General features: G+C 39.6%; 2 protein-coding genes across 5 annotated transcripts; both read left to right on the top strand.

Annotated features, from left to right (window-relative positions):
- Positions 1–2,224: 2,224 nt before the first annotated feature.
- simc1 (SUMO interacting motifs containing 1) lies at positions 2,225–11,951 on the top strand. Of its 4 annotated transcripts, none has more exons than XM_082544933.1 (11): positions 2,940–3,052; positions 5,922–5,974; positions 6,477–7,202; positions 7,296–7,543; positions 7,668–7,737; positions 7,967–8,127; positions 8,598–8,687; positions 9,072–9,203; positions 9,948–10,104; positions 10,855–10,939; positions 11,431–11,951. In XM_082544933.1, the coding sequence occupies exons 2-11, from the start codon at positions 5,948–5,950 to the stop codon at positions 11,640–11,642; spliced, it is 1,908 nt and encodes a 635-aa protein (XP_082401059.1). In that variant the 5' UTR covers positions 2,940–3,052; positions 5,922–5,947; the 3' UTR covers positions 11,643–11,951. The 4 variants fall into 4 exon arrangements, with proteins under 4 accessions (XP_082401058.1, XP_082401057.1, XP_082401059.1 ...); XM_082544934.1 differs by lacking the exon at positions 2,940–3,052 and adding an exon at positions 3,063–3,255; XM_082544932.1 differs by lacking the exon at positions 5,922–5,974 and having other exon boundaries at positions 2,225–3,052.
- A 255-nt stretch (positions 11,952–12,206) lies between these two features.
- Positions 12,207–26,106, top strand: cnot6a (CCR4-NOT transcription complex, subunit 6a). Its single transcript, XM_082504911.1, has 12 exons — positions 12,207–12,316; positions 13,304–13,425; positions 13,727–13,913; positions 14,216–14,301; positions 14,843–14,947; positions 15,141–15,209; positions 16,065–16,222; positions 17,592–17,746; positions 19,588–19,742; positions 19,954–20,187; positions 20,831–21,033; positions 21,193–26,106. The coding sequence occupies exons 2-12, from the start codon at positions 13,314–13,316 to the stop codon at positions 21,406–21,408; spliced, it is 1,680 nt and encodes a 559-aa protein (XP_082361037.1). The 5' UTR covers positions 12,207–12,316; positions 13,304–13,313; the 3' UTR covers positions 21,409–26,106.
- The last annotated feature ends 295 nt before the right edge of the window (positions 26,107–26,401 follow it).

Below are 26,401 nucleotides of genomic sequence, written 5' to 3'. Positions count from 1 at the left end.
GGGCTCTGTGGGGCCGGGAGGCGCTGCTGCACTGGGCCCCGGTCTGGATGGGCCTGGGCCCCCTTTCCCTGGCGGGTCGCGGAGTGTGGGAGTGCCTACTGGGGTCAGCGGGGGAGCTGGCCCCAGGGAGGGGTTACCTGCCCCTCCCTTCCTTCCCTCCCCATCTCCAGCTGCCTCTCTCTTCCCGCTCCACCACAACCACCCACACATGCAGGGCCTTGGAGTAGGGGTATGTCACCAGGGTGCAGAGGAGGCTACCCCCCCTCTGTCCCCTTCTGGCTGCCTCTGCCTCAATTTTATTCCACAATTTAGACATTCACATTATTCACACTCTCATTACACATACATATAGGATCTTGGGGGTGGGCACAATCACGGAGTCCAAATTACCATCAGGGTGTACACCTCACCCCTGGCGTCGTTGCCCACCTCTCAATTTTAAATACACTTAGACATTGAGGGCTATCAGGAGGGACTATGCGCTTACCTGCTGCTCCTTGGCAGGTAGCTCCATGCCCTCCTGGGTTTTAATTGCACCTTAGAACACACATGCATCAACACTACAATGAGCGGGTGGAGGGAGGTTTGGAGTCTTCTCCCACCCCCATTCTCTGCGGCCTGCTGGAGCGGGAGGGCTAGGTGGAGTTGGCCGTCCGACTGCGGTCTGGAGTGTGGGGCCTCCCTGCTGCTACGGAGTCGGGGTGGTCTGCCTCTCCCCACCGCAGGGAAAAGGGTAACACCACCTGGGTCTGGGTGCAGTTCCCCCCTCCAGGGGCAAGGGTACCTAGACCCGGTTTGTAGAGTACGCTTGGGGAGTGTGATCGTGTGTACAGCGTCTCTTTATGTCTGTCTCCACGTTGGTTGAGTGTGGAGTGAGTGCATATGAGAGCATGAGGGGGGGAATGGATGTTTGTGTCTGTGTGTGCCTGTATGTCTGTGTCAATATGTCAGGTTGGGTATCAGACGCCACCTCTCTGGGGACACCTCAGGCCCTCCAAGGTTTGGAGGCCTATCTCCACCTACCACCACTTCCCCTGCCGGTGGCGGACTCCCTCAGGTGTCGGTGCGTTGGTGGTTCTTTGTGTCTGGGGGTGGGCGTCCAGGTACACACCGGCTCACTCCTTGGCGGCCGCTTATCGGGGCCTGGAGCCTGGGGCTCGCTCGGGCCCCTTCGGGGGTGGGGTGCCCCCGGCCTCTCGGCCTGGGGCTCGGTCACTCAGGCACAGCTGGCGGCCGGCGGAGCTCACGGGCGCGTCACTGCAACTCCCCCTGGCTTCTGCTCCGCGGCTGCTGAGTGAACCCTCATCTGGGACTCTCCTCAGCTATTACTGGGACAGTGGCGCGGCTGCCCCTCTGTTGGTCTTCCATGGTTTCTTGTGTTCTGGGGGCCTCTGGATGTCTGGAGTTTTGATCTCCTCCATACCTGCTTCACACCCTGGAGGACGGGGCTGTGGCCCCCCCACACTCCCTAGCAGATCGTTACATGGAGAAACCTTTGGAATACAAGCGCGCTGATCCACACAGGTATGCACACGGGTGTTCACTGCTCGTAGACCCAAATTACACCTTTCTTGGCTGCTACTTCGAAGCACATCTGTCCTGCGTGCTGCACAACAACATTGAATATTTAGTATTTACTGCTGTTTACACTTAGCTAGATTAATGCGATGGTGTTGTGTTTAGTATGTTGCTTTGTTTCTTTTTTTTTTTGTCTTTTTTTGCTTGTTTTCTATTCTTCTCTCAACAGGTGATCCAGGAGATTTTTATTTTTTTTCTCCCCCCCTTTCTCACTGTCCCTCTCCCCTTCTGTTTTTCCTTTCCTTCCTCTTTCTTTCTCCCTTTCCTATCTCTCACTCATGTCTGTCCCGTCTGTAACATCTGAAAATAAAATATAATAAATAATAAAAACAAAGATCGACCAAATGGACCAATACGGCAATGCCACGATGATCCATTTGGCAAAGTAAATCCATTGGGTATCCTTGTTGGTCTTCAGACAACAATTCTGATGGCTAAAGAACCAAATGGGACAGGCGAAAAAAAAAAAAAAATAAATAAATAAATAAATAAATTTTAAAAAAAAATGTAGTACATCCTAGAAAATATACTCAATGTGCACTCTGAACCACTAATTAAGAATTAATCATTTATTTATTGATGTAAGACAAGCTATTTATATATTCTAAATAGATCATTAGTTTAAAATTTAGCATCGATAGTCATTATGAGGCGAGGAGGAAAACACATTTAAAGTGTAATTTAAATATAAATTAGAAAAAGATCGTGTGAGGTGGATAGTCCAAAGACACGTGTGGCCTCTCGTTTCCGTTGCCTTTGGCTGTAACCAGTCACACTTTAGGAATTAAGGTGTATTTTGGATGTGTTCGTCTGTCTTTAGTATCTCTGTCTGTCCTTAATTTTCTTTGAGGACAGGCAGAATCTGCGCTGGCAGGTTGCACTCCAGTACAGCAGGTGGAGATCATTTCAAGTATGGCGCTTGTTGTGACCCGCCACAGTCATAGAAGAAAAGCTATGGGGAGAAAAAACAGGAAGCGTTCATAAACTTCATGTTGCATTGCAATTATCAATAAATTTTAAGCGTTTGGATTTCAAATTTGGCGTCTAGCTTCTATGTAGTTAATTCACAGCAACCCAGGAATTGTAGCGATACACCCACGTTTTAACCCACCTGCCGAACACGACGCATGTAATCTACGATCTGAACAAGGAAATGCCGAAGGTTGCACGCCTCATTGGAAGCATTATTTTGTGTTTTCTACAAAACATGATTGGAATTAGACATCTACGGCGGAAGCTCATGGCTGTTTAGGACTGCCCTGGCCGTCACGGGTCTGCTTTAGGTGATGCTTTTGTGCATTGGCTGCTGAATTTGAATGACTGAAGAGAAATGGATGATGTGATCAGTCTCAGCTCAGACGACTCCGACGTGGAGATCGTCGGGTCCTACTGTACATTCACTGCCAAGCCTGACCCGATGCCTCTCTCCGCTGTGCGGGTTGAAGTCGATGCCGTGAAGCTCGCCCTCCCACCGGTAAGCGGACTGAAACTCGGTTGCTGTAGAAACTAGGGTACATTTCAGTAGGTATTCTCAGACTGTTGCTCGTCACCTGGATAGAGAAAAAACAAACAAAAGTTAAAAGATACGGCCTGCTTATTAACGCTCTGCGGTCAAGTAGCAGCACAAGTCAAATGTAGCGACATTACTGGTGAAAGACGCTATAACCTAGCTTAAAGGTAAATAAGTTATTTGGCGCTTTGTTTATAACTTTGTTATTGTAAAATAATTTTGTTGCTCAAACAAGCATTTATGTTTAAATGGTGTCATTAGTATGTGCTGTATGTCTTTATTGTTTATAAATGTATTGCTACTGTACTACTGTACTGTAAATGCGCTGCTAAATAGTTTTAATTTTTTCATAGTGCATGAAACTGGGAATGATAGTTAACATTAATGCGGATTAAATTGCGTAGTAAAATGTGTCTACCAAAATCTTTGTTGTATATTTTATGTAAAGGAGCTCTTTGTTATGTTATACCAGGCGAGCATTTGCTAGTCAAATGAGAAACTGCCCATGGGGAAGGATAAGATAACCTGATAGGAGTGTCTTTTTGACTCAAATTGCTCGCTATTCTGTGGCTTGGTCTTATACATAGTCTTATACATCCAGATATTAAAGGGAGAGCCACCTCCAAAAGAACTGTGAGACCAATTACAACAACTCTGTACCTTCTTCTTGAACTGTACATGCTGTCCTTCCATAAAGTATAATTATTTGGGTTTTAAGTTTAACCAATTAACCAGCAATACAGACATTGTGTATATCAGCCATTAAAGCAAACGTAAATAAAGCATTAGTTCTTTTATCTATAAAAATTGCAAAAGAAAACTCCATAGCTTTTCAGTTGCACTACTATTTCCGGTGGGTTTTGACCGGGAGATACACAACATTGGCAAAAGAATTCACTTACGGATCCAAATAATTGAATTCGGGTGTTTCAGTCACTTCCATGGCCACAGGTGTATAAAATCAAGCATGGCATGCAGACTTTTTGTACAAACACTGGTGAAAGAATAGGTCTCTCTCAGGAGCTATCTGAATTCCAGCGTGGTGCTGTGATAGGATGCCACCTGTGCAACATGTCCATTTGTGAAATTTCCTTGCTACTAAATATTCCACAGTCAACTGTTAGTGGTATTATAACAAAGTGGAAATGATTGGGAATGACAACAACTCAGCCAGGAAGTGGTAGACCACGTAAAATTGCAGAGCGGTCAGCGGATGCTGAGGTGTGTAGTGGGCAGAGATCACCAACTTTCTGCAGTCAGTTTAGACAATTAGCTCAAGAACAGTGCAAAGGGAGCTTCATGGAATAGGTTTCCATGGCTGAGCAGCTTTGTCCAAGCCTTAAAAAAATCACCAAGCTCAATGCAAAGCACTGGATGCAGTGTTGTAAAGCATGCCACCACTGGACTGTACAGCCGTGGAGACGTGTTATGTACTTGTCTGACTGTATTTTGCCAAGTGTAAAGGTTGGGGGAGGGGGGATTATCAGGACTTTGGCTCGGTCTCTTAGTTCCAGTGCAAAGTATTCTTAATTCTTCAGCATACCAAATAATTTTGAACAATTTCATATTCCTAATTTTGTGGGAAAGGTTTGGGGATGGCCCCTTCCTGTTCCAACATGACTGTGCACCAGTGCACAAAGCAAGGACCATAAAGACATGGATGAGTTAGTTTGGTGTGGAAGAACTTGACTGCACAGAGTCCTGACCTCAACCTGATAGAACACCTTTGGGGGAAATAAGAGTGGAGAGTTTGAGCCAGGCCTTCTTGTCCAACTTCAGTGTCTGACCTCACAAATGTAGTTGTGGAGAATAATCAAAAATGGCTATAAACACACTTATAAAACTTCCTGGAAAATTTTTCCCGGAAGAGTTGAAGCTGTTATAGCTGCAAGCGGTTAACCAACATCATAATAAACTCTATGGATTAAGAAAGGACCACCACTCAGGTTCATATGTGTGAGGGCAGACAAGTGAATACTTTTGGCAATATAGTGTAGTACCTTGACAGCATCATAAGAGTCAGTAAATTATATGATCGCATCTCTAGTCAAGGAGTGTTGCATTGGATTGTTGATCAATTTTTCTAAAGCATTTGACATAGCAAGAAGAAAGAAAACTGAAGATTTAGTTGCAGATGGTAATCAGTTTGGTTAGTCAGTACTTGGGCAGATCCTGATAACTGATTAGGGGAGGTGCAACCACACACAAACTGACAAGCAGCAAGTTGATAACCAGAGACCATAGATTGTCAGTGGCATTCAGAGACTTCACAACAGCTAAATAAACTGCTGGTGACTGGAAGTCACCAGTTAAACTTTTCTTGCCTTTGATGGAGTTGATTGAAACCGCTACCAAAACCATTGGCTGACATTTGTGGAGGTGGTTAGATATTATGCATTTGAAATATTACTATTATAACTGTAACTGAAGCTCACAGAAGATGAATATGTAATTAAATGGAGAGAGTATTTTTTAAGCTTATGTTGAGGGACTGGTGAGAAAGCTTAAAGGTAAGTCAGGTAAAATAAAGTCTGAATAATTACAGACACTATTTGGTATGACCACCTTCAGTGTATCCTAAATTCTCTGAGCAAGTTTTCTTGTAATTTCTGTAGTTTTCTTCAGGAATAATTCAATATTAATAAGACCTGTTATAATAAGATAAAGTGGTACATAGTTACAAAAGCTAAATAATCTTTTAGAAGTAAGGTAAGGATGATTTTCCTTCTTCCCCCTATTTCTTTCAGAAATGAAAAAAAAAAAACCCAATCAAAGGTTATATTTGATTTAATATTAATTTTTTAATAATTATCTTTTCCTTTTTTTTTTTTAGAATTATATTGACCTCACAGATCCAAGATGGACTCTTCCAGAGCTACGGAGAAGGCAAAATGGCACTGGCACAGCATTAGTAGACTTGACTGAAAATGAAACAGAGCAGGAGACAGAGAATTTACCACCAGATGACTGTCAATCAAAAAACACAAATACAAATTTAAATCACATCTCACAAAGTCAAGATTTTAATAACCAAAAAACGCCTTTGATGGACTCCGTTGTTTGTGCTCCACAGCAGGACTGTGGTGACCCAAAACCAAAGCAGAGACGTCTAAATCCTCAAATACCTGAAACACAACATCCAAAAAAAGACAATAAAGCAGCCCCCTGTCCTAACACACCAGCTGTAAAGTTGAAACGATTGCCTTTTCTAGAAACACATGTTGCAGAACTGAAAACCTCAAAGTGTTCTGTCTATGTGACCAAAGATTGTACTCAAATGTCTCTGAACAGTCATGGTGAAGCACCTTGTTGCAATAGTAATTTAAGTACAACTACGACTCCAAACGTTTCTAACGTTGGGCCTTTGTTTGATGTGTCTCCTCCTAAGGATGGACAAGAAAACAACAGTGAGGAATGTACAAACACACAGGTACAAGATGATGAACCACAGCACCTACATAGCCCTGCAGATTCTCCTCGCTCAGTGGGAGAAAACTCTGTTGCAAGTTCAAAAGAGCATAGCATACACGACGGTCCGAGCGATGGAGTTAGTTCAGCTCTACCCATTACATCCATAGATTTGGCATCTTCATCACAGGACATACACGATGGTCCGAGCGATGGAGTTAGTTCAGCTCTACCTATTACATCCATAGATTTGGCATCGTCATCACAGGACGAAGCTCAAATGGAATCCCCCTGTTCTGACCTGAATCAGCCAAAATTAGACGAACCAGAAAAATCTAGACAACCCTGCAGCTCTGGTAACTCATCCCCCTTCTCTTCTACTACTGCATCAAACTCTTCTGAGCCTTTTGAGCCTGACCCTCCCTCCAATACAAGTCCTATATCTCATAGTCGAAAGAGCCCTGCTGAGTCATCTCCTAGATCCGAATCAGCTGAAGATACGCCTGAATGGCAGTTGGAGACTGAGACGTACAAGGGAGATCTTGGACTTTACAGTCCAGGGTCTTTCCCATGGGAAGATGAAAGTGATGGAGAAGACATGAATGAAGAGACCATGGACTGCAGGGCGGTCAGTAGAGAGGATAGACATTTTGTGTGCCCATCTACACTCAGGAAATTACTAGCTGGAACATCTCAAAAAGCAATGGTGAGAGACTGCTGCCCAGATATCTATATTTGTATTTCCTGGTACCCTCATTAACTGATCAAATGCTGAAGCAAGTGCATTTTCTTTCCATAGTTTGAAGAGGATGATGAAGATTTTGTAACTCCCGAGGTGCTATGTCGCCAGAGTCTGAGTCTGGTTTACAGTACGATTGACGAGAACTATCCAGAAGGTACTTTGCAGCTTTTGTCTGACCTACTACAGCCTGGTTACTATCCCCCCAGAGATATCACCTCACACCTACTCCACGGCATTCTGCTCGACCTACAGTCTCCTCATCACCTCTGCGTGCAGGCTTTTAAGCTCCTGATGAGGTCACAAAGGTAAAGAGACTGTAGCAATATGAGTTTGATGAGTATGTTTAAATTGCATAGTCTATATCTTACAAATTGTCACTTGCTTTTTGGTCTTTGAATGTCTTAGACTAAGAATGTTGTGTGATTGCAGGCACCACATGGTTGATAAAAACACAGTTCCGTGGGATTGGGAGTTACTGACCTCAGTCATGACCGATGAGGTACTGATTTACGAAGTTTATCCAAAAACTCTATGAACAAGAGCATATTGAAAATAATTTAGTTGCAATGGTGAAAAACATTTGCAGTCCCATTACTAGTCAAACATTTTGAGTTTGCTTGCTTGTTTCACCTTGTTTGTCAGGCTGTTTTTGTTTTCAATCTGCTCTAAAATGCAGACATTTGCAGCCCAATATCATTTCCCTACTTGCTAACCTTTTGCCTCCTTAGGAGCACACACAAAGGCATCGGTGTGATGTGGTGCGCATGTTCCTGGAGTACATTGTGCAGACTTTGGAGGACGACTTTCGGGCCAAATGCTCTACATCCTCCTTGCACCATTCGATAGCAAAGGCAACATTGTCGTGTGATCAGCAGTTTCCCCGGGTTAGGTGAGCATGATAGCCAACCTGTATTATAAACATGGGTAACTTTGGACATAAGCACTTGAGTTTGATTGTATATCATTGAGGTTGGATACCCTTACTTGGCGAGTTTATGATGGAGGCCTGGGTAAAACTTTCTTCTGTGAAGATATTCTGCTGGGTTTGTTTTAACAGTATGGAAGCAAATGTTTTGTTAAGAAGAGAGGTGTTTTTTTTTTCATTTTTAACCTACCGTCATTTATACAAAAACAAACAAAAATACTCAGGTTTAGTTGACACAAATGGTCATTCACAGTTTTAATGATGACATCTTTCATCAAGTATAATACTCATACAATTGACAACAAATAATTATCACATACACCCAGTGACAAACCAGATTGTTTTAATTATTTTGCCATTTTCTTTATAAGTATCATATTTAAAGTCATTTTTGATATCTTTTTTTTTATTTTTTATTTTTTTTTTTTTTACAGGGAGGTCATCAAATGGCTGTTTTCTGCCATTATGAAATCAACAGAGCATGGAAAGGGTAGAGAAACGACCCAAGAAAGAGAATATATGAGGTGAATTAGAATAAATTGTTCTTAAATAAAGAAGTGGTAGTTTGAGCAGAATAAACAACTGATTTGCATGTATGTCACAGTTAGCTATAGAAATGTTTAGACAGTGATTTAGTGGTGTGATTTTGGCTTTTTACACCACCACAAAAAATTTGTAACAAAACATTATATATGCATTTGAAGTTTATATTCTCAGCTGTAATTTTCCAGGACTACAGTTTATGTATTTTATTTATTTTTTCAACCCCTTAAAGTCAGGACTGAAAATGCATCTCGACTGTTTGATTTAAAATCTGCTGTGTTGGCATACAGAGCTAAAACTATGAAAGGTTTTAACAATTCCAATTTCTGTCTGCTTTTTAAAGTGTATGTCTCTGTCTCCTACAGAATGGTGTCTTGCTTGCAAAGGATGCTTTCTCTGGCTCTGGAGGTGGATTGTTCTCCTGCTCTAACCTCTGCCAAGCTGTCCCAAGAGCTCTTCCATATGCTCATCAGTAACGTGCCCCTACGAGCTCACAGGTGAGGAGGAGACGTGTGTTCAGAATATTTAATGGTGTAGGGAAAAATCTACTAGACTAAATCACGTTATTTTTGCTCAGTAGTCTGTAAATGTTTTTCATTCCATTTTCTATCAGAATTTATGGAATGATGAGTACTTTATTTTTAATTTTTACGCGAACATTTTTACATTTTTACCTTGAATCATTTGAACTCTTAGCAAAACAGAAAAGGAGCTTACTAAAATGTGAAGTGGAAAGTGTAAATACAAGAAGCCAGAAATCAATTTTTCTTTTTTTAAGTATTTCTGTAGTTATCCTCCCTGTAGGGCACTTTTTTAAAAACATTATAATCCTTATTTGAAAAGTCTCCAGGCTTTTTTTTTTTTTGGCGTTTTTCCACTGTAGGCTCAACAGTACTTCCTGTTGTCCTATCCTATTACTTTGCCTATGTTGCTGGGTACTTGCCTTTGCAGCCCAAATATTGCTTGTTTGTGGTAATGAGTGGTAATATCATCACAAACAAAATTTACCTGTCTGTATTATAGAAACTCCTCACTTAAACTAAATAAAGGGCTGTTTGTATGGAAAAATAAATAATTGTGTTTTCATTGCATTGCTTTAATGGAAATATATTTAAATCTTGTAAGTACATCAATTAAGTAAATTATATAAGCAAACATATATTTATTCTAATAGCAAGGTTGACCCTTTTTTCCCACCAGTTTTTCAAGCTGCCTTTGACTGATCTGTTTTTGACTCCCAGGATGTTGTTGTTGGAGAGCCTACAGAGTAAGCTGCTGAGATGTAAGCTGTTGGAACATCTGCTGGACTATGCATGCCCAGTGAAAATCTCACTGCCCATGTCGCTCAGTCTGCTGCTTCACTTTCTAAAACACTGCACTGTAGCACCAGACCCTATGGTGAATATTACGTTCCTGATTGTTATCTTCATTTTTATGTCATTGGCCAACTTCTTTACAGTACTTTAGTTCCCAGAATATGTTTTTGGGGGAGGGGTTTCCACTGTTCTTTAGTGTGTGCTATTTACCTTGTGTAGATTTTCCCAAAGTTTGCAACGTTATGTTGTCTTCTCTTGAAAGGAAACTGTTGATACACTGCCTGAAACACTAGACTTGTGTTTCTTATTTATAGTGGCAGCTTTGGCTTAGGATTAAACAACATTTAGCCAGCTAAATCTAGTTGCCTCACAGTCTGCCATCATTATCTCAATAGTAGTGTTCCCACAGAACAGTGCATGGCTAATGTGGCTAACATGACCAAGTCTTTAATTCAGGCCTACTTTTTGTGTACCAGTATACTGCATTTAATACAACCAAATAAAGTGTGCTGTGTCCTCATTTGCATGTTTTTTCCAAATTCTATTATTGGACAATGAAAAAAGCATCAGCTACTGTTAACATCTGTATATTAATAAAGCCTCAAAATAAACATAATTGTGAGCCTGTAATTGAGTATACTATGGGAATGATTTATATCATCGTGATCTTCACTTTAGAGACGCAGACAGCTTCTTGTTGATGTTTTCAAGTCACAAATTTGTGATTCTTGTTTCTTGTTCTATTTAATTTTTTTGAGAGAAATAAAACAAAACAAAACAAGTGACCATAAACGATGATTCAATGCCACTGATTAATGTCTGTAATCTCTAGGATGGCACTGAAAAGTGGCTCAAGTGGGAGGAGTTGGTGCATCTCCTCTGGATGTTGCTGCTCAGCTATAACAAAGCAATGAAAGGTGAGATTTTGGTAAACAGCTGGAAATTGCTTCGCAGTATCTGCAGCTGTGGTAGATAAATGGTCTCCTATGAAGTATATAATATTGAAGACAAGATGATTGTTGATGGCGACAATGAGGGCAATTTTGCATTGATACAATAAATGTTTGTTGTACACAGCGTTATCAGCTTTTTCAGTATTTAGCAAATTATAGAGGCAGGTAAATAAATAGATTAAAAATTGCAATATGTGCCTATTGGATGAGCTTGCACATTTCCTGCTGACAGGAGTCTTGTTTGCACTGTTGTTTGTGGCATTATTGCCCTGTGATGTTTTTTTTTAAATCACTGTCATTGCATTTCCTGGTGAATGCCTCTAAAACATAGGTTACAGTCACTTTTTTGTACCCAGTGTACCACATCCTCCACTGTAACAATAAGTCAATCAACTGTCTAACTCTACAATGTTTGTTTGTGTGTCCTCCTAATTTACGTTATCTGTTATCCACAGGCTATCTCTGCAACTCATTAACAGAGCCCAGAGGCAGAGTTGGCATGTCAGTCTATAAGCCTGATGACAGGGTATCACGACCTGCCGTTCAGGAAGCCGTTGAAGCCTTTCTGTCCAGATCTCAGGCTGACCTCGACCAAGCTTTACCTCTCCATGTGGAAGAGTCCTTAACTTATCTACAGGATCATCTCCTAGATGTCTGTCAGTGTTAAATAAAAGAGTCTGTGTTTCACGTTTCATATTGGTGCTCATTTTGTAGGTAAACTAATAAACTATATATATATATATATATATATATATATATATATATATATATATAAGGTTAAAATATCAATACTACAGTCTACATATCAGGAGAGCAAATCAATGTGCTTTCAGATGTGTGGCTACATGTTGGTGACCTTTATTTTTATTTTATTTTTTTGTATAAAAATGTGGCCCTCTTTGTTTGGCCTAATTAAGTCAAACTAATTGAAGAACTCACTTTTCTCAATAAATTATATTGCCTTTTTCTATGAAAAGTTTTGTCATTGTGTGTAATTTACTTCCACACAGATGCAAGCATTACATCATTATGCCGATAGAGTACACAATACGTGATAATCATTGTGCTTGATTGAGCATGATTTCTAGATAAGCCACAGTAAAGTGAATAATGGCATTTTGTCGCTCCATCTCAAAGTCCATCATTCCTCACTTGATATTTATTGTGGTTCAACAGCTGGTTGGACCTTCCACACGCTGACCAATAAGATCAGGCGCCGTTATCGGCACAGGAAAAAAAATCCTTACAGTCGCCATGATACAGCAGCGGAAACGGGTGAGAAGTAGCTAGAAAACAAAAGAGAACACGCAGTCGTCCTCGCGATTTGGTATGCTCTTGCAGGTAAAAATTGAATCCTTTCTGTTTTAACTCACCCATTTTCACCCAATTGACCAAAATCTTATGCGGAATGTTAGAAGTGCTGCCGTAATTTTCCGAAATAACACTTATTTAATAGGAAGTGGTCAGCTTCACATAATTAGGATGTTAGCTTTTAGCCAATAAGCTAACACAAGCTAAGCTAAATAGCTCAAAATTGCTTTCAAGTCCAGCTTTGTCGCTTTGTGTGCATTGGGTTCCTCTCTGTTTATCTCCGTGATAGTGCTTCTTGCTAGTGGAAGCTAGCTAATGACAGCTAACTAATGCGTTGTTGCGTGGCCTAGTGTTTATGCGCAACTCAGTGCTTTGGTATTATATAAAGCGAGACTGCATGGTATCTTTTAATATTATTTAGTGTATTATCCATTTACCCACTTGAAAAGGGCGTTAGCGTCGGCTAACTGGTAAATTTTGTTTGTCTGTTTTCCGTCGTGCTAGTTAGCAAGCGAGCTAGTTTGTTAACTAGCGTCTGTTATGTGTAGTTCGATAGCTGCCTAATTAGGTTAAGCTAGACTAATCAGTTAGCGTCACTGAGAGGAAAAATGTGCTAACCTAATTTTTACAAATGTGGTTTAATTATTGCACAAATTAAAGCTTCACACTGTTAAGAGCCTAGTTTTTCAAGTTGGCGTGGAAAATATGGCTCTACAGTTGTAATTATTTTACGCTGTTAAATTATGTAACTCAAGCGAAATCACGGTCTTTATAGGGAGTTGTTGACATTTTAACAGCTCCATATGAAGGAAACTCATTGCTTTATAATCAGTAAACGGAAACTTATGACTTTAATCACATCTTGGTGGTCGCTACAGTCACCTGGGCTAACCTGATGAGCGAGACACATCACTTCAAACTTACTTTGGATTATTTCAGGCTACATTTATGAGCTTGAACTTCATTTTTAGTATACTTTTAGTTGTTGGTGAATTAAAATATAAATTATTTCTCTAGTGTTATAGGAATGCCCAAGGAAAAATATGACCCGCCGGATCCCAGGCGGATGTACACAATTATGTCCAGTGAGGAGGCAGCAAATGGGAAGAAGTCATACTGGGCTGAGCTGGAAATCAGTGGTGAGTATCTTCTGCTTGTGTAGATAAATCATTTGGGGGTTTTTAAATTTATTTTCCTCTCACATATTTTTTTCCATTGCTTTGCACAGCTGCACACAAGCAATTACTAAATCCTCACTATCAAAGAGAAATATTGCAAACATGTTTGTTTTTTTTGTTTTTCCACTGTGAAATCAGCTCACCTGTTTTGACTTATTCATATCAATGGGGAACAGTTTTCTTTCACATTTATCTTTGTGAAAATGGCGTTGGATTCTTGGACTTATTGTCCTGTTTGGCCTTTTCCCCATTTTCGCCACAGGCAGAGTAAGGAGTCTCAGCACAGCCCTGTGGTCTCTGACCCACCTCACTGCCCTGCACCTCAGTGACAACTCACTGTCACGCATCCCGCCAGACATTGCCAAACTACACAACCTGGTGTACCTGGATCTCTCATCCAATAAGATCAGGAGCCTGCCGGCAGAGCTCGGCAACATGGTGTCTCTCAGGTAAGTGATAAACCTGTATCCTAAATTGGGTTATATAGGACTATTTTCTTCATACCTTACTTTAATTTAAAAAAAAAAAAAAAAAAATTTACCACTGTTGTCACTCTTGTCCCATCTGTTGAAATGTCTCACTTTAATTTAAAAGGCTGCATTCATAATCATTTTAACACTGTCAAGTAATGCTTGTATTTTTAAATGACGACTTTCGGAAAATGTTTTTGAAAGACAAAGAGTTTTATGTATTTATTTTTAATCTTAGAAGTTTAGTTTCTAATGATCCACTTCCCATCTGCCCTCCACAGGGAACTGCTTTTAAATAACAACCAGTTGCGGGTTCTGCCATTTGAATTGGGGAAACTCTTTCAGTTACAAACACTGGGGTTGAAAGGTGAGTGGCTCTTCAATGTTTTTGTAGCCATTCTGGACTGGAAATCCCTCCATATTATAAGGTGTATTTTTATTTCTCTAAGGATGCAGCAACAGTAGAGGGTGAATTGGCAGTGGTGGCAACTGATGTTTATGTTATCATTTTCTTCTGTTATTAAAGACAAACTTGAAATAGGGTCATACATGCTGTTGTTTTAGACAGAGTAACTGCTGTTGGCAACATTTCATTGCATGTACAGTAACCTAACAAGTGTTCCACTTCAGTAACATTATCCTGATTCCCTCGTGTGGGTGGGTGGTTAGGGGTTGTACAATTTCAGTGAAGTACATGGTTAAACACGTGTACAGTTCAGACTCAAGCGGAAGTGAACAAATGCTCATTGGTAATGACATGTACAAAATAAATGTATCCTTTTTTCTTTTCTTTTTTTCTGTCTACATTTTTTATTTATTTTTTTCCTCCTATGTTTAGTTGGGGGCCCAGGAGGTCTCGGGTAGGGGAAACACTGATGATTTAGCCTGATTTGCTTTTCCTTCAACAGGAAACCCACTTGCACAAGAAATTCTGAGCCTCTACCAGGAACCTGATGGCACGCGGAGGCTGCTGAGCTACTTGTTAGACAATCTGGCGGGGGCTATAAAGCGCAGTGAGTGTTCTCTCTCTTGCTTTTGTGAGAAGTTTCAGCATATGTTGTCATTTTTACTGAAAAGGTAAATCAGTAAGCAGGCTCAACAGATCATGTAGTGTGTGTGGTTTTTTTGTTTGTTTGTTTTCTTTAAATAAATCCCTGTTTGACAATATGTTGATACCTATGCTAAACCATTTTCCATTAAACTCAGTGCCAACAGAACAACCCCCACCCCGGTCGTGGATTACACTCCAGGAAACTGATCGAGCACGGCCCTCGGGTAAGAACAAAATACACACAACATGACTTTGAACAGAAGTACCTGTATGGTTTTTGTCTTGTGTGGTTGTGAGTTTCAGGATGGTATGCAATGCAGTGATCAGTTGAGCACTGTGGCTTTAAACCACAAATATTTGGTAGATCCTAAAAGAGCGGTTCAGACTGCAACTCATTTAGACAGCACAGACCTGTTAAAGATGTACACTGCGCACAAGTGTCCTCATAGTAGTATACAGTCCAGAGAAGACTGCGTCATCAGGTTACAACATTTGGTAGTGGATTTGTAAACTATGACATCAAGTCTGGAAGCTACAGTTATGTAAAGTACAAAGTTTGCAAACCAAAGTTTGATGTAGTTTAGTATGGATCCAGCTTGCACCCACATAAACTGACTGCCATTCGCATGTATCTGATCATCAAGAAAATGCCCAGTTTGACACAAACATGCTGAATGTTTCCTATGATCTGAAAGGTGCACAAATTTATAATCTGTTTGGTGTGAAATTTAGTGTCGCCCCTCTTTCTAGAGCAGAAGCTCTGCCACTTGTGTTTAGTCTAGTGTATAAGCATTGTTTCGGTTGCTGAAGCAAAGCAAAACAAATGAGTCAAAAAGAACGGCTGATCTGATTCCTGGTTTGAAGAAGTATTGGTAGTTGATTTTGGTGCTTTCCGTAATGATGAGATTTACTCAGCATTTTTATTTTCTTTTACTGTTACAAGCAACTGCAGATTTGTGGATCTTTTTGTTGTTTTTTTTTTTTGTTTTGTTTTTAATGAATTTTTAATGAATTTTTAATTGTAACTGTGTGCACAGTTAAGATGTTTTTGTTTGTTTTTCTCCTGTTTGTCTCCTCAGCATTGTTCTCTGTGATGTGCTACAATGTGCTGTGTGATAAGTATGCCACACGTCAGCTATATGGCTATTGTCCCACTTGGGCTCTAAACTGGGAGTACAGGAAAAAATCCATAATGCAGGAGATCATGGGCTGCAATGCAGACATCATCAGCTTGCAGGTGAGAGATGTCATAGTTTCTTTCACTGGCTCTTAATTGTTTCCATTTTGTTTTCTATCAAATGGATCCAAGAAATTGGTCTAAAATTTTCTCATGACCACACACAAACACAAAATTCTGTCACTCATTATTTTAACAATATCACATTTAAACTGTTATGCTAACACTCTTGTTAGAGTACTATGTTCAGTTGACAGTTTTGAAAATTGTGATGTGTTCAGTCTAATGGACAGTGTCAACAAATTGCAAACTTTTCTTTTGTGGTTGAGTGCTTAGATTAGACCTTTGTTTGCAGCTAAATATTCAGGTGCTTCTATTGGAACTAGTGATCTTTGTGTTTGTTAGAGGCCTAATCCATTATGTTTTTATCCATTTGTTTGTTATCCATTTTATTTTAATTTATTTTTTATTTTTTTTAAATGCACCACGTTAGCTCAGACGCCACCTGTTCATTATAAAGACACCACTAGATGGGTTTTTATTTGCTTTGCAATCTGTCAGCCCTTAGGACCGCTGAGGGGTAAAGACAAGCACATATACTGAGTGAAGCAAAACTAGTTTTGCACTGTTTTGTTATGGATGTAGCAGCTATTCTTGGGAGGGGTCATGTCGGCTAAAAGGCAAAACTATACAAGCTGGAGAGACTTGTATTGGTTTCTGCGAATCTCTTCCAAGCCTGGCCCATTTAATTTAGTGCATGATCATCCATACTGAATTGACTACCAGTTCTAATAATCAGAGATTTGTGATGTTTTCAGATGATACTTATTCAATGGACATGTAGGTTAAATTATTGTCTTACTTTCCTTGAACCTGAATCTTCTGGTATCACTTTCAGTTTTATTATTAATGTTGTAATTTAGTTTTTACATTTGTAAAAATGTGTAAGCTCAAAACCAGATTTTAAAACAGAAAAGACTTTAATATGTAAACTCTAGTCTGCGTCAAATTAAAATGTTATACTTTTTTTTGTGAGAAGAAGAAGAAAGAAACCCCCCAAAAAAACCCCGATAAAACATACAAACTGAGTTTTGGAAATTTTAGATATAAAAGAATAAAAAGGTGGGAATAGTATTGCATTTCAAATGTGTACATACCCCAAGAAATGTTAATTGGGAGCTCTTTAAATTATGTCTTGCACAAAGATGTTTCTCCTATTCATCAGTGTCATCCCCAAAGATCACCATTAGTTATTATATTATGCAGATTGTCATGGCTATTTTATCACACGCTGTCTCTTACCCATCCTGTTAATAGATGGCTAATGTAGCCAGATGGCCTTATATTTAGAGGGGGTTAACTGATGTACTTCCATGAATAACAGCCTTTCCTGTTCACCCTGGAACTTGTTTTTTGCTGTTAATTGCAGGAAGTTGAGACAGAGCAGTACTACAATTTCTTCTTGCCAGAGCTGAAGGAGCAAGGATATGACGGGTTCTTCAGTCCAAAGTCACGAGCCAGAACTATGTCTGAGTCGGATCGAAAGCACGTGGATGGATGTGCAATTTTTTACAGGACAGAAAAGTATGTGTCTATAGTTTTTGTCCTGTGGCAACTATTTCTTGGTTTAAGAATAGCTCGCAGTGATTTGAGTTCCTGTGGTGAATTAGATTGAAACTGCTTCACTATATTCACTAATACTTGTTAGCCAGTGCTTAGCTTAGTGATAAAACAATCTCAATTAAACCTGACGTCACCTACTGCTGTTGTCTGAGTGACCGATGTTCCTTTTGGGTTGTCTCTAGTGTCCACAAAGTGGATGCAGTAGTTCTCAGAAAGAAATGAAATATCATGTTGTAAACCTTTCACTCAAAATCCAGTCTATTACACTGGGACACTGTAACCTATGCTTAAGTATTGCTATGCATATCTTATCAGTTTAACTTCACTTCAAAGGAGAAAGTCTATTAAGTTTTTATTGTAGTCTCCAGACAGTGATGCCATCAGCCGTATAATGCAATTACCAAAAAGGCTAATCTAGCTTTAGCTTAACTTAAAGTTTAACTGTTGTTTTCAACTTGAAGTGAAACTATTCTTTTGGTATGTATAGTTTTGTTTCACTCTTTAGTGGTTAATGTAGTTTGTCTTTAGTAATGCTTGCGTTAAAGCTAAAAGGTTTATTCATATAGCACCTAATAGTAGTAATGTTTTTATCACTGTCAAAAAGTTCCATCATAAAGACAATATGTGCAACAAACGGTTAAACTGAAACGATAAACCTTTTAACATTTTGTTAAAACTGTTCTAGAGACAAGAAAAGCTTTACATGTAGCTTTTATTAGCATTCAAATAGTTGTTGCTCACCTCCAGTTGTCTCTTTTAGAGAAGTTGTGATTTACCAGAGAATGCACACAGTCAGTGAAGTTTAAAAGAATAAATAATTATATAATACACACCATTCATGTATAATTTTAACCCCAACCTCTCAGGTTTGAGGTCCTGTTTGAGGTCAAACACACAAACCCACACATGTGCAATAAGACTGCTATATGTGCAATTCTTGTGCAATTCTTCTACTCACGAAGTTGTATTTTTGTATTTTCCTACTCAGTTGTATATAGTATTTCTATTTTATTCTATTGTATATATTATTCTATTTTATTCTATTGTATATAGTATTATATTTTATTCTATTGTATTTTATTTTATTGCATTCCAGTGTTTTCTCATTTCTGCTACATAACTTTGCACTTTTGCTGTAACAAAACAAATTTCCCACCTGTGGGACTAATAAAGGTCATCTTATCTTATCTGAACTCCTTTAGTAAGGTGATCAAAAGCTTCTGATAGCAGGACCATGAAATGAGAAACCTTACCTAATTGATATTTGGCTGCTCTCACATCCAGATCATCATCTTGGTTCTTCTAACCACTTGCACTCTTGTGCTTTCACAATGACCTAAATTTTTGTGTGAATCCTCATAGTTATGAAACGTGGGTTCCCAAACAAGGCTGAGCGCTTTTCAGTTAGTTCCCAAGTCTAAAGCCATCCAGTTTTGTGTGGAGTCAGAGGAAAAGTATTCTTATTTCTTTGTAGCATTCAGACCGATACAATATTTATGGATTTTGTTTTTAATTTTATTTTAGTTTGATTGCAAACAATATGTTGGTGGGTAGGCTCTATTCAGCTGTGCATTTTGAACTGGACCCCCCAAGGCAAGACTGCCAGTATCGCACAAAATATGGTCCACAATAGCAAAGTCATAACCCTGAATGTGAGAAATGCCAAATATGTCAGGTTTTGATTTCTATGGACCTCTTAATACTTTGTATTTCCAACTTATTATGACTTTTCTATTTATTATTTCTGCTCATCTCTGCTTAGAAAGTGCTTTAAGTAGTTCTTTTTCCCCGTTTGCCTTTAGGTTCAGTGCAGTGCAGAAGCACACAGTGGAGTTTAACCAGCTGGCCATGGCTAACTCCGAGGGCTCAGAGGCTATGCTGAACAGGGTGATGACAAAGGATAACATTGGGGTAGCTGTACTGCTTGAGGTCCGCAAAGAGATGATGGAGCTCTCCTGTGAGTAGACAGTTAAGATCAGCCCTTTGTACTACAAATTCATCTTCTCGCTGAATTTTATTCGAGAGGTATTGCAGAGGATTTTGGTGATGATTATGCCAAGGGCAATGTGTTCAGTTTGTCCTAATGCTCTTAGTACCCCTTTGCCCTGTTAAACATGCCTGTTAATAAATGCCCCACCCCACCCTTCTTTCTCTGCCACTCATTTCAGCTGGTAAGTCTCTCCATGGCATGGAAAAGCAGCTGCTCCTTGTAGCCAATGCTCACATGCACTGGGACCCAGAGTATTCTGATGTCAAGCTGGTCCAGACCATGATGTTCCTGTCAGAGGTGAAAAGCATAGTGGATAAGGCCACACGCAGCCTCAAGTTGTCCTCTGTTTCTGGCGAGACTAATGCCATTCCACTGGTGCTGTGCGCTGACCTCAACTCCTTGCCTGACTCGGGTAAGTAGGCTGTACTCGACCTGCTCTTAAGAAAATGTTTTACTTCGAGTGCACCGATTGTTCATAAAATACAATTTAAAAAATTTTTTTAAAATAAATTTGAAAAAAGTGTTTGAGGTGCCTCCAGTGAAGTGCTGAGTTTATGTTAACAGCTGATTAATGTTGTTGCTGCCGAACATATCTCAGTGAAGCGAGTAAAGGATGGTTAAATCTGGCATGTTTTAAAGATGCTGACAACCTTGTTTTGCCTAATTTTCTCTTGCCTTGCAATTGAGAATGGGTTTGATTATAATTGGATAAATAGATGAAAATAATTGTTTGGCATTCATAAAAACATAAATTACATCAGTATTTGCCTTTTTGTGGTGGTGAACAGAATTGTTAGCCTGCTCACTGCATACAGTAGTGCAATATATTTTTGCTATAAGTTTTTTACTATAGTCAAATTTGAGTTGAAATAATAATGGAGTCTCACAAATTCCTTTGCAAACGGTGTATTTTTTCTTAACTAATAAAAAATGGTCCATGTTCCACCTGTTTTATTTTTAACAATATTTTAGTGGGATAAGTTGTTGTCGTTGACGTCATCATCATCTGTTTTTTTTGTTTTTAAATGCTGATGGTTCAGTTCTTCTCTGTTCAGGCGTAGTGGAGTACCTGAGTACTGGTGGAGTGGACTGCACACACAAGGACTTCAAGGAGCTCCGTTACAGCGACTGTCTGACCAAATTCAATTGCAATGGCAAGAACAGCACGTCTAATGGCAGGATCACCCATGGCTTCAAGTTAAAGACCGCCTATGAGAACGGCCTGATGCCTTATACCAACTACACCTTCGATTTTAAGGTAATTACACATATGTGGTGTTTTGTTTTTTATATTAAATGTATTTGTTTTTTTTGTTTTGTTGTTTGTTTGTTTTTGTTTGTTTTTTAAACGATATTGAGGACCAGTCTGTTCTTACACAAAACTATGCAAAAGTCACTTCTCTATTTCTCTTCTCAGGGTGTCATCGACTATATTTTCTACTCGAAGCCTCACCTGAACGTGCTGGGTATCTTGGGCCCTTTGGACCACCACTGGCTTGTAGAGAACAATGTCAGCGGTTGCCCACATCCACACATCCCCTCTGACCACTTCTCCCTCTTTGCTCAGCTGGAGTTGCTCCTGCCCAACCTGCCCCCCCAGGTGAATGGGCTCCATCTGCCGACACGCAGGTAGTGAGACCCTGCCTAACCACCAGGGGGAGCCTCTCCCTCTCAACCCTCCTCCTTCCTCCCACTACCAGCTCTTCCCTCCACCAAACTGAAGGAGGAAGACATAAAAACACAACCTGTAAAATATTCATACAGTGAGGTCTGGCTGACAGGGATTTCGTATAATGTTATAGATATTCTATATTTTTCTTTTTTTTGTTTGTTTTGTTTTTAACTGCTCAATTCAGTCCTGTTTGTGTACCATATTTTGTTTTTGGACTCCCCTTTGTTCTCAAGATCCACCAACCCTACACACTTTGCTTCTGTCTTTTAAAATGAGAAGGGATGGTAGCTCATTCATATTTGTCACTTAGGGCACTGTTTGGTTTAAGAGTGAGGGGGGGATACTTTTTTTTTTTATTTTGGCTGAAGGAAATGACTTTCCACTGAAGAGCTCCATGGCTGATGGTCTGCATGTCTGTCTGTCCTGTATAAACCTGAAACCAGCAAAGACAGCAGACTTGTCAGTCTCAATACTCCATCCTTTGCTTGTGCTAGTTATCCCCTACAGTTTGGGCAGCCAGCTTACATGATTGGTTTTCTAGGATACACACATTTGTTGAGGCAGATGTGTTGGGATTAGAGCAGCTTTTTGCTGGTAGTTTAAGTATCCCAGGAGGCGGATGTAGCGCAGCTCGTATGAGGTGAGATTTCCTGCTGTCATACTGTGGTGCTGAGGCCTTTTGTGTAGTCATGGCCTCCCGTGGTGCTACAAGATAGTCTACACCTCTGACCCTGGACCTGGTACTGCTACCAAAATCCACAGATGCCTAGAAAACAAGAATCCCGAGCTTAGATTTGATGTTTCACACAGATGGTGTGTAGTGCTGAAAAGCCACGATGTGAAAATTTGATAGATGCTACCATCCTGTTTGCTGACAATTTCACCCCAGCCTGTATAGCTGTTAGGTTAGTCTTGTGCTTAGGAGCTCATGTGGCCCATGCGTCACCTTTTTTGTTTTTGTTTTGTTTTTTTTGACCAAGCGGTGAGGGGATTTAGGCTGATGGGCAAAGCGATTGGGGAGTCGGGGGGCTATTACCAGTATTTGTCTTGATTGCTTTTAGGGCAGGGACAGCGAGTAATGGCCGATACACAGGAATAAAACCAGCATTCCTCTCACTGTCAGGAGTTGCCATCCAGCTCCCCCCCCCCCCCACACACACACACACACACACACACACCACATGTAATTTGCAGGCAGATCTGTAGCACTGAGGCCAGTAGTGACTTTCCCCAGCCATAAATTCCATACACAAAGCCGTGGGTTTTTTTTCACAAGTGTTTGTACAGAATAGAAATCTAGACTCAGTCTTTACATGATTGTATATGAACCACAAAAGACCTGTTTTCTGGCGTTTTTTGTACGAAGAGTAAATTATGATCAGTAAATTATGATCAGAAAAAAAAGATTGTATTGTAAACTAAGGCTAAATTTTTATCCAGTTAATGTTGAGATGAATTGATATTACCAGCTTGTACAAAAGACGTAAGAAGAGATTGTTCAAGGCGTTCGCTGTCACAACTTTGCACTTCCTTGAGATTAACTGTAATTAATGCATCAGTATATTTTTCCCCTTTCTCGCTGCAGTTTTTTTTAATGATTTGCTGGCATTTGCTGATATGTAAATAGACACTGAGTAAACTGTTGCTTCTTGCCCATTAACAAAGCCATTGATCCACACCGCTGCCATCACTTCTGACAAAAGGACGCGCAAGTATGAGTTACATCTGTTCATTTCTATAACTTGCTCAATAGTGATGTAACTGGCAAAACCTATATAAACCCCACATATATGTACATTGTGCCTCACTGTAGCAGTTGACGTTGTCTTGCACTATTTACATGCGACGAACGCCTGAACAACCTTTTCTCCTTTTATTTTTAAATACTGTTGAGACATTTGTGAAGATTTTATGTCCTTTTTGGTTTTTGTTAATGTTTATTTTCCTTTTTTTATGAGCTGTGACAATGTTATGATGATGTGTATATCCTTGCTATTCATTAAGCTCTCTAGTAATCAGGTATGCTTTCACTACCAACCCTTTCTCCTTTTCTTAGGAACATGAGTAGGGTTTCCTGTCTTTATAAATCCACTCATGTTTTGCTCTCTTTTTACACAGCTCCATGCCCCCAGAAACGCACAGCCCCTAGCTTTCCCACAGATTTAAACCTCCCATCAACCTGTCCATCAACCTAACACCTCTCACCCTAAACTGCCCATCTTGGACTTTAACCTCTCGACTATCTTACACAAGCTGCATCTTTTAATCCCCTTTGCTCAACCACTTTGTATAGTTTTCCTACCCTTGTTACTGCAGCTATAGTGCCATTTGTGGACCTGCCCCTCCCTCTATAATTTGGAAAGGGTTGAAGGTCCTCCTTTCTCTGCGATTGGATAAACAAGGGATGAGGGTCAGCAGACTTAGGATGGGCTAACCTGTTGCTTATGAATTTGATACATCTTTTTAAAAAATGAATTAAATCTGTCACAAGCAAGATGGCTACTTAAACAGTCATGCTTTTATACAGATGAGAAGCACTTAGTAGGGTCACATGCAGCTTCCCTCACTCCCTTCCCTGTTGTATTTGTAGTAAAGATCTCATTACTTTAAATGCATTGAAATTCAGGTTTTAAAGTGAGAGGGAAGCACCTAAATAAGAAGAATAAATTTGGTCCCCATCTTTTTTCTTTTTAATTTTTTTTTTAATGCATGTTTTTTTTTTTTCTTCTTTCCTGAATGGCATTAGTATTGTAGTTGTTCAAGGGGTAGCTTTTTTTTTTTCTTTTTTTTTTAATATTCTTTTTTTTGTAAAGTGTGAATAAAAGATGTATCTCATGTTTCCTTTCTAAACAGATTGAATTGTGTTTGTTGATGTGTAAATCATGAATTCTACGATGGTGTTATGTTTGCTACGTTGTTTTTACTTAAACTCAATTCTTTCCCCGTTCGGCTCATCCCATCACAAACCAAATCCTCTGTAGAAATCATGAGACGTAGTCTTTGATGGGTTGATCAGAAGTTGAATGTTCTGGATAATACCTCCCACAGTGAAGGATGGAGAGCTTACTGGTGGGGGTAAAAGGAAAAACAAATCCCTGCATCATTGGTAACAGCACGACTTTGAGCGCAGGGATATGCAGTTTTAATTTTTTCTTCTTATTATTTTACATTTCAGCTTTATTTTGGATCTTGCATGGCACTAGCAGGAGAGTGCTAGTGCTTGTAGGTTAGGGCAGCAGAGCTGTCTTCTAGTGGCTGCAGTTCAGTACAAAAAAACATTTTATTTTTTATTTTTCTTTCTGTGTCTTTCGATTATTTTGTGAGAGGTGTAAAATGATGTGCCGCTAGACTGGTACTGTGATGATTTGAGTACTACTAGTCAATCTCATTCTGTTCTCGTGCATCACAGTGGTTAAATCTGTCAAACTAGTTAGCTACTATTGACAAAAACGTCCTCTTCATCATTTCTCGTTAAACCACAGATGGCGTCGGACTGAATCTTGTCAAATCAAAGCTGAGTTGTGACAACCTGTAAGCCCCAGTGACTAATCACTTTTTTGGCTTTTCCTTTTTCTTCCTTACATTGTTTCATTTTTAGGTGTAAAGAGGTTTTAAGTTGTAAATTTTTTTTTTTTTTTTTTTTTTTTCTTCTAACCTTGCCCTTTCTTCTAACCTTCTCCCCATGGGTGCACACCAAAGCTGCTCGTAGTTCAGTTCTCCAGTCCAGTTCAGGGTTTTGTTATGGTGTTTTTTTTTTTTTTTAATTTTTTTTTATATTAAATCCAGCTCATAGTTTTCATGAAATGTAGGGCTGTAAGGAAAACGAAGCACTTTTGTCCTTTTCCTGAACCGCATATTCACCCGTTTTCAGTTTGAGTTCTCAACCTGACGGCTCTTTTCAGATGCATCCCCTTCTTCTTTTTTTTTTTTTTTTTTTTTTTTTTTTTGGTCCTAAAAACTTGGCAATAATACCCAGAAACATTCACACATTCAGATTTTCTTTAGATGTTTACCTGGAATATGTAGCTATTTCATCTTTCAGTGTGATTGTTTAATTATTTTTAAAACTCCCATCTTTACCCTTCCAGGTTACCTGAACAGCATTTTTTTTTTTTTCTTCCTCCTATCATCCATCTTGTATATTTACTCATCTCCTTCTCCCTGCCAATTTAGTGGTAGTTGTTCAATGATCAGGATTGTCTATCTGTAGTCAGCTGAGTACATATATTGATCTGTGTCACTGTGTTTATGCACTGGACCAACTATTGTTTACCATTCATGAAATACCAGCAAAAAAAAGGAGAAAAGAAGAAGACAAAAACACTTGCACAATGTTGTAGAATGTCCATTAACCCAGATGAGAAATCAAGGCAGCTGTTTTCAAATCAACACATACTGTTTTAAAATGAAACTGAATGGTAAACAATGCTTTCCGTTGTACCCCCTTAGCCGTCCTCTCAATTCTCTTTGGTCTAGTTTTTATTATTTTTGGTTTCTTATATTATTTTTTTCTTTGACTACAGGTTCTGCTCGTTTCCTTTACACCTAGCTATGTATTTTCCTACTTCTGGTTGAAAATAAATTCTGTATTATCTGTTTCAAGCCGTGTCACCTCTTATTCTTTGCAATGGATATTGGAAAATAAATTCTATATCTGTTCTCCTTGTCGTGCCTGCTTTTTTTTTTTTTTTTTTTCCTCCTCCCTCCTCCCAGCCTTTCTCAGGTTTGGGTTAACACGTGCGTATTTCTCTTCCTCTTCCTCGGTTGGTGACTTCATCAGATGTTGCCAACAGGAGATCACTGGCTCAGATTATATAGTTTTCTCACGGCTCCACACAGTCGGAGTCATTCTGTGGTTTCCATCTGTACCGTTCTTGTGAATATGATCTCAGAAACGCTGAGGGTGAAGGGCACTTTGACCTCTTGTGTTGAGGCTCTATATGCTAAATATAAT

This window comes from Aulonocara stuartgranti, assembly GCF_965226115.1.
Source record: "Aulonocara stuartgranti genome assembly, chromosome: 2".
Taxonomy (NCBI): domain Eukaryota; kingdom Metazoa; phylum Chordata; class Actinopteri; order Cichliformes; family Cichlidae; genus Aulonocara; species Aulonocara stuartgranti.
This window is presented reverse-complemented; position numbering and strand designations above follow the sequence as displayed.

Excerpts from the sequence above, each read along its gene's own strand:
- simc1 (XM_082544931.1), top strand. The coding sequence starts at position 2,909 with ATGGATGATGTGATCAGTCTCAGCTCAGACGACTCCGACGTGGAGATC. Across the intron at positions 7,544-7,667 it reads CTCCTGATGAGGTCACAAAG|GCACCACATGGTTGATAAAA; the intron begins GTAAAGAGACTG and ends GTGTGATTGCAG. Across the intron at positions 7,738-7,966 it reads CCTCAGTCATGACCGATGAG|GAGCACACACAAAGGCATCG; the intron begins GTACTGATTTAC and ends TTGCCTCCTTAG.
- cnot6a (XM_082504911.1), top strand. The coding sequence starts at position 13,314 with ATGCCCAAGGAAAAATATGACCCGCCGGATCCCAGGCGGATGTACACA. Across the intron at positions 14,302-14,842 it reads ACAAACACTGGGGTTGAAAG|GAAACCCACTTGCACAAGAA; the intron begins GTGAGTGGCTCT and ends TTCCTTCAACAG. Across the intron at positions 17,747-19,587 it reads ATTTTTTACAGGACAGAAAA|GTTCAGTGCAGTGCAGAAGC; the intron begins GTATGTGTCTAT and ends GTTTGCCTTTAG.